We start from the raw sequence: 8,258 nt of genomic DNA on the forward strand, positions 1-8,258 counted from the left end.
CCCCCTCGTCCGGCTCCTTCTTCCCGCCGTAAATCCCGCCGGGATCGCCCGCGGCCGGTGCCTTTGGCGGGATCTGCGTGACCTTCGCGGCGGTGTCTGGGACCTCAGACGTACGTGCGGACGCACAGATTGTGTGGATAATGTGTGCGTGCGTGCGTGCGTGCGTGCCCTCCCTGGCTGTGCTCCCTGAACATCCTCTGTTCAGTGGGCCACAGAATGGTAAATGGCTGGCATTTATATAGCGCCTTTGTCCAAAGCGCAGTGCAATTGATGCTTCTCATTCACCTGCTCACACACTCACACCAACGGTGATTGGCTGCCATGCAAGGCGCCGACCAGCTCGTCAGGAGCATTTAGGGGTTAGGTGTCTTGCTCAGGGACACTTCGCCACACCCAGGGTTGGGGATCGAACTGGCAACCCTCCGACTGCCAGACGACTGCTCTTACCGCCTGAGCCAACCTCACCCCCCAGAAAAACTGAACATCTCAACAGACTTGGGTAGAAAATGGAGTTAATATAAAAAATAAAATTAAAAAATCTAATGTAAAGCTGCTTTCAGTCCCGAATGGGGTTGGTATTGAGTGAAGAGTTTAAATATGAATGCACGCTTAAACCAGCCGGGTGTGTGTAGTATTCCTAATGCATCTTTAATGCATATCTCCGCCAACGTACAGATCGCCTGCGGCACTTTCAGATTTATTTTACGGTGGACGGCTGTGCAGGACAGATGAGGCTGCGTAACAGAGTATTATGTTGATGCCTTTTCCTCCTGCCATTGGGACTACTTTACAATGTGGATAAGAGCGTCTGCCAAATGCCAATAATGTAATGTAATGTAATGTAATATTGTGGAGTTCAAACAATATTTTTGTGACTTAAAACAAGGTGAGTAATGGTTCTGGTGGCAGTGCAAAAATACAAGACCGCCTGCATTTCAGGACCTAAAACTGCCAGGGTGAGGGAGGCGGAGGTTGTGGGACGGGGGCGAGTTTTGCTGCGGAACTGATGCCGTGTCCATCTGTACCCCTGCCCTGGCAGCCATGCGAAAAGCTTTCACTCAGAATTTGGGAGTCCTGCATGCAATGTATGCCGATAGCCAGTAGATGGCACCAAAACTTTTAACTGTTAAACGGTTAACTGCGATTAGTTCTGCTTGGGCTTTGGCAGTAGACCTACGCTAAGATGTTGGGGGTATTTCACGGCAGGGTTACTGAGTTAGCTGGATGACTGCACTGAGTAAAACCCAGCAAACGGTAATCCTGCTTTGTGATACAGGCCTCTGTTTTTAATTCCTCCCCTCCAATCAGACTGATTTAAACCTATCACAACAGGTGAGTGTAATCTCCGGCCAATCAGTGCCAGGCTCTATTCAAAACCACAAGCTAGCATACTGCTCATACTAAATTTCAGGCACTTTCATTGAATGAGGATGAAACAAAAGGCCTTTGTCACAAAGCAGCTTTACAGAGAAACCAGTCCCCAAGAGTACGCCTAGGGTGACAGTGGCAAGGAAAAACTCCCTGGCTAACAGGAAGAAACCTTGAGCAGAACCTGACTCGAATGCAAACCCATCTGCTGCTGGTTGACACCGGTTTGTTGAAAGAATGGTTTTAAATACAAACAGATGAATAAAAGTACCTAAATGTCCAATTAAAAGGTCAAGGCAGAGGTGTAGAGGGATGGCAGGAGCACCAATAGGTGCCACTGTCAGGCAAGGAGACAGGCTTGGCACTACAGCTGAATAAGCGGTGGCAGAACAGAATGAAACTTTCAGGGAAACAATTTCCTCTGGTCGTTTGTTCACAGAAAGGTTTAAGCTTGCATAAAAACAAAGCTTTGTTTAAATATGAGCTTTGCTTCCATCTCAGACAGTTCGGGCCTTGTTTCATAGTGCAGGAAAGGCAATCACACTGTACTTCACTGCTTTTGTTTTGGGTTTTTTTGCATCATCAATGCAATCACAATCCACGAAGGGGAATTCTGGAATAATCCAGAATGTTCACTGGTCTGTCAGGGGGTTTCCACAGCATGACTGTTCCTCTAGTAAAATGCAAACTCCTCCCAAAACGAAACAGCCAATCAGAAAGTGCTTTAAAGAGGTCTAAGGTGTTACTGAGTAGACTACACTATCAAACGTTGTGCTTTTGATTTATTCTTCTATATTCTTATATATTTGCTTATATATTTGCTCAATCTTTGCACCCGAGCCCTTACGGAGAACATTGCATGGTGGTCCTTACAGTTCAGGTTGTCCAACCACCTGGAAAAAAAGGAAAATTTCAGTCTTGAAATGACATTTGGCTCATCCGTTATAGCTCTATTCTCTTGGCTTGGCCTGAAAGTATTTAAAACTGCAATTCAGCATTGAGCATGATTCTTTTAATAAAGTATACCATTTGATATTACTGGCATTACATTTTTTCTTTTGGATGCACTCCATAATAGTTCCTTTGTTTTCTTTGTGAATTGTTCTTATTTATTTTGGAGTAAACATACGCTCAGTGAGCACTTTATTAGGTATTTATTAGACTTATCTTTTAGACTTATTGGTCTTCTGTGGCTGTAGCCTATCCACATAAGAGATATGGAACTGCTGCTCACTGGATGTTTTTTTGTTTTTTTGCGCCATTCCCTGCAAACATTAGAGACTGTTGTGTGTGAAAATCCCAGGAGATCAGCAGTTTCAGAGATATTCAGACCACCCTGTCTGACACCACCAATCATTCCACAGTCAAAGTCACTCAGATCACATTTCTTCCCCGTTTTGACATTTGGTCTGAAAAACAGCTGAACCTATTGACCATGTCTGCATGATTTTATACCTTTAGTTGCTGCCACATGATTGTCTGATTAAATATTTGCATTAACAAGCTGGTGTACAGGTCTATCTAATAAAGTGCTGTAGAGTGTATATGACAAATGTTAAATGTGCATTTTTGCTACATATATTTTAAACAATCGCTTTAATGATATACCAGTTTAATCTGCTTTTGAAATTATAGATTTAAAAAAAAACATCCTCTTCCTCATCACTGTCATCAAAAGTATATGAGTAGCTAAGTCGTTTGTACAAAATCAGCAGGTGTTAGTGGAACATTCATTTTTGTTTAGAAGTTCCCCAATCTGTCTGTTAATAATTGTGCCTCATTTTGTTCCTCTTGCCTCCTTCAGCTTAAAATGTTAAATGGGTAGGCTACTAAAAATATGCAATACACAAACAATTGGTTTTATGATTCAGGCACTCTCCCTGGCACTAAGATAATCTTTGAGTCCAGCCGATTCTCTGCTTCATCAACTGGTGATGATTCCTCCAGCAGCCAATCAAAAAAAACAAAACAGTGTCAGAAACAGAAACACGTGGCCTGAACCTGTCCAACCCACAAGTCCAAATACTTTCAGTTCTCCTCTCCGCTTTTCTATAACGCGGTTCGCCTTTCCGCAATCGTTTCATTTCTTCATAGCGGCTGCGTCTTAACGATTGCGGTAGTCGGTAACAGTTAAAAACAGATAAATACAAAAAATAGAGTGGGATGGCCGACGAATCAATGGATGCATCGCTGCTGGAACGCGCCGACAGCCAGAGCAGTGTCGAGGTTCCCGCAAATACTAGGTGAGGGTATTCCTCATTATTCATCTTTTGTACATTGTAGATCAATGACGACTAAACCTTTGATTGGTTGATTTCTCGTTTTCCATAATATAGCATACCTACAGTACTGTAATGTGCGGTGATTTTGTTTTTTATATTACTTTTATTATGTGGGCAATAATATTTAATCAATTAAGACAATCAGGTTTAGGGATTGTATATTTAAGTACAATTGTTGCTTCATTAATTAAAATTGTGTGCAGAGCGACATAAAATAAATACATAGTCATGTTTTGGGGGATTGTTTGCCCTCTTGAGCCACATTGTATCAGAAATAGCATGCTGTGAAGAATAAGTGTTCCATATTGACGTTGTGCCATATAGTATACATAATGAGAGGTAATAAAAAAGATTTGATCAAATGAAAGTATGAACATATGGGCCCTAAAACTAACCATTTGGTAGATAATTAAGAAAGAGATATTAAAGACGATTTAGCAAGAGATTATATTAATTGAGCAAGAGATTGGTTGGAACAAAAACCAGCAAACACCAGGATTTAAAGAGAAACACTGTTCTAAAGGATGTAAATGCCGATAAAATAGCCGAGTAGATATTTTCCCTTTTGTGTGAAAAGTGCATTAATATGCGTATTTCATTTCACACATAGGTGTGTGGATTATTTTACTGTGCAGTTAATATCACTCCTGTTGCAGGGATTTAAGGGACTTTAGAACAGACCTTTACCTAGCAACATGTGATGTCATCATTGTTGTTCATTCTTATTGGCGTTTGGACACAATGTTGAAATTGTATGATATTCATTTATGTTTGGGGTCAAGTTGACCCCAACAGTTTACACCAACACAAAATTATTGCGTTGGAAAACATTTGTTGCTTTGTGTTCTTCTTATTGTCTCGCAAATTACAAGCTATTTTTTTTTTAACTAAATATTAAATATGTGAGAAACTTCTCATTGTAGCCTGAGGCAAAACAGCAAAAAATGTTTTGAAACCTTTATGGAAAAGTTCTACCAGAATCACCAGCAGTAAAAGCAGAGATATGAAATATAAAATATTGTTTTTACTTCGACAGAGCCTGGGGTGCCACGCCCTATACCTCTGCGTACAAAGTGTTTTACAGGACGTCTGAAAACTCAATTTAGCATTATGTTTATTATTTAATCCCAAATTAGGAAAAGGCTTATAGTATGAAGATGAAAAAAGTACGGTGGTTATTAAAAAATACGACTGGTTTTTAGGAGAATATAGTCAACATAATATGAGGGCTTGTAGTTCATGTTACAAAGATTCTGTAGCAAGTTTCATACTTTCCTCTCTTTGATAGATTTGGGTGTTACAACGAATTGCACACCGAAGATTTGTATTTCTTTTTGGAAAACCACTTTGCAGGCATGTTGGCTATGTACATGCATTGACAATTAATATTAACAAGTTGAAGGGTGTTGCTCTATTTCAGTATATTTCTCAGATGCCCTGGTCCAAAGAGTAAATTGCAAGGTTGACATGGCAAAATATGAAGTAAAAACAGTCAGGTTAAGGATCGTATCCTTGCTGAATCCTCGTTAGGTCGGGTTAGGTGTGTGGTTTTTGTTTATTTGGATCCACATTAGCTGCTGCAACCATTCTTCCTCTGGTCCACAAATAAAGACGAAAACAGAATCAAAGTACATACAAACACCTACAGATATACAGGCAGACATGCCTAAAATAAGACTGCCCTTGACTAAAGGCAGTGGCCTGAAAGGCGATATATAAACGGCAAACCCTTTTTTTTTTGGGTCTCCGGTGTGCAGCAGCAGGAGATCGGGCCCGAGTGACCTGAAGATCGCCGGCTCCGTGCTGCTGGTGTGCATGCTCATTGGCGGGCAGGGCCTCACCGCGTACTTCGTCTACAACCAGAAGAGCCAGATCGGCAGCCTGGAGGACACCGCCAAACTGCTGAAGATCAAGATGTCACAGGGTCAGACACGCCGCGCCACGTCACAGCTGTTTAGCTGAACATTTTATCTTGAGCCATTATAGTTTGATGATAGTTGATTAGACTAAATTAATTAGCCAATCCCCCCCCCCCCCTGGAGCAATATGGGGTTAAGTGGGGTCCCTTGATAGTGCATGAATTGGCATTAACTAATGTAGTTGTGAACTAACTAACTAATTAACTACCGTAAATCCTCAGATTGTGTCCGGGATTCTATTTGAAGCCGGGCCTCGGATAATAGCCGGGGCCGTGGTCGATTCGGACAAATAAAGGCCGGCCCCCAAGTACAAGCCGGGGTAATATTGCCTACCAGTAGGGCTATCAGTCCATGAGCACTAGAAGACATTGTTTCGATTTAACTCAATTAAATAAATGAGCTCTTCTTAATATTTTATATTGTTGGTTGGTTTAATACTGTTGCCAATGAAAAGTCGTTGTCCTACACCATGGGTCTCCAACACGTTGCTCTCAAGCTACCAGTTGCTTGCCGCCCCCTTCTGAGTAGCTTGGCAAAGGCTGAAGCAGTATAGTATGAGTAAAGTTAATCAGGCAAAATTAAAAATTAACTCAATTTAGGCTACTTGGCTACGCAATAAGGTTTCCATGTATTTACAGCACGTTCAATGAACGAATGAAAGCGGCTGCCTTGACTCGCAATAAACAAACGAGTGGAAATCCCGACACTCTTTCAACTACATAAAACTTAACAGTGAACCATCAAATACCCCCCAGATTTCAGTGCCCATCAGTCCCAACATTTAGCAATCGAATCAAACAGTCCAAAAGTAAATTAAATCCCAAACCAAAGCGAAAATCTTTTGATAGCCTACCGGTATGCTGCTCCAAACGAGCAGTGTCTCACAATAAAATGTTATCTACGCTAATTTGTTATTGTTCATGAAGGCGTGTCTGGCAAGTTGTTATTTTATGAAGACGCATCTGTTTTGGCTTTCATTAATGGTTTAGCTACTCAAGTTGCGTTTCTGAACGGTTACAGGAAGTGTTGAACAGTGTTGGCCCACTTTAAGTGTACTTTATTTCTAAGAATAAAATTCTACAACAGAAGCCTAATAAGAAATAAAGGCCTGCCTCGAATACAAGCCTGCCCCAAATAAAGGCCTGTGCTTTGTGCAGCCTAAGTAAATAAAAGACCCCGGCCACAATTTGAGGATTTACGGTAACTTAACGAATGAGAACTTAATGTCTACACAGCTTTGTTTATGTATTTGTACTCCATGAATTCATGTTAACGGCTAACATTAGTTAATGCCCAGTCCATGGACCCTTACTGTAAAGTGTGAGCCAAAGGCCCTTTTTGTTTGACAGTTGTTTGCTTGTTTCCCCCGGGTTACAGGGTCGTCTACTGGCAAGATGATTCGCATGCCCATGTACAGCGCTCCCCTTATGACTCTCTCCAACGAGGACAGCAAGAAGAGCACTCCTATGAGGGTGAGGACCGGCGGTCCTTTTGCCACCTCCCTGCTGGAAAAAAAAAAACCAGCTCAAGCTAGGTTTTCTAACAGCTGGTAGCTGGTTGACCTGTTCATACCCAGCGAGACCAGCTTCATGACCAACTTGGCCATGCAGGTTAACCAGCTCATACTCATTTAGACCGGCTTGGAACCAACTTGACCAGCTCAATTTTCAAGCTGGTCAAGCTGACATCACTGGATTTTACAGCAGGGCTTACTTACAGACATCAAGGAGCTCTACCAATTATTAACTTGGGAGATCAGTGAACGTATCAAGTGAATGATGATTGGCTAAGGTAAACAGCAAGTAATGTGATATGAATGTTTTAAAATCTCAGAGGGACTACCCCTCTGTGGGACTGTGGGAAAATGCTGTACATCCCTTTTGCAGAATGAAGAAAACTGATTGTTTATAGTTCCTACCTCATACTTTCACTGCAGAAACCAAAAAATAGTATTGTAGTGTTATATTTAAACTTACAATTACATATATTATTTCTTTAATAAGATTTTAAGTCTCATTACAAGACTCAGACATTTTCTTTTTAATCGAACACCTCTGACCCTCTGCATTTCTGCTGCTCTTTCAGAAGCTGGAGAACACGGTCACTGTCAGTCTGGAGAAGCAGGTGAAAGACCTCCTGCAGGTAAAAAAAACAGCCCTACAGCATGTTTCCTGATCCGTCATATCGGGGATCCTATGATCCAGGTGCAATAGTCGTGTGTCTGTGGTACTGTGCAATAGTCGTGTGTCTGTGGTACTGAGCGGTGAGCTAACGGTCTACGTCCTCCCTGAACAGGACGATCAACTGCCCCAGTTTAACGAGACTTTCCTGGCCAACCTGCAGGCACTGAAGAGCCAAATGCAAGATTCGGACTGGATGGTGAGTCTGGGTTACATTACATAACCGTTATCTGGCTGGACTGCTCTTCTTGAGGCAAGGGCCACTGAAGAGCAGGTTTTTGGTGAATAGTGTGCGCTTGTACAGATCTAAGCGGGGTGTTTTTGGTGAATAGTGTGTGCTTGTACAGCTCTAAGCGGGGTGTTTTTGGTGAATAGTGTGCGCTTGTACAGATCTAAGCGGGGTGTTTTTGGTGAATAGTGTGCGCTTGTACAGATCTAAGCGGGGTGTTTTTGGTGAATAGTGTGCGCTTGTACACCTCTAAGCGGGGTGTTTTTGGTGAATAGTGTGC

At 42.0% G+C, this 8,258-nt stretch overlaps 1 protein-coding gene across 1 annotated transcript in view; it reads left to right on the forward strand.

Moving 5' to 3' along the window:
* The first annotated feature begins 3,406 nt into the window (after nt 1-3,406).
* The window catches only part of cd74a (CD74 molecule, major histocompatibility complex, class II invariant chain a), a 7,510-nt gene continuing 2,658 nt past the window's right edge, over nt 3,407-8,258 (forward strand). Inside the window, exons 1-5 of the mRNA XM_061236340.1 lie at nt 3,407-3,611; nt 5,408-5,574; nt 6,947-7,041; nt 7,655-7,711; nt 7,865-7,948. Of these exons, the coding sequence (XP_061092324.1) occupies nt 3,532-3,611; nt 5,408-5,574; nt 6,947-7,041; nt 7,655-7,711; nt 7,865-7,948 (483 nt within the window). The 5' untranslated portion in view covers nt 3,407-3,531. The remainder of the gene's footprint in view (nt 3,612-5,407; nt 5,575-6,946; nt 7,042-7,654; nt 7,712-7,864; nt 7,949-8,258) is intronic.

The sequence above is a fragment of the Conger conger genome, chromosome 3 (genome assembly GCF_963514075.1).
Source record: "Conger conger chromosome 3, fConCon1.1, whole genome shotgun sequence".
In the NCBI taxonomy this organism is placed as follows: Eukaryota; Metazoa; Chordata; class Actinopteri; order Anguilliformes; family Congridae; genus Conger; species Conger conger.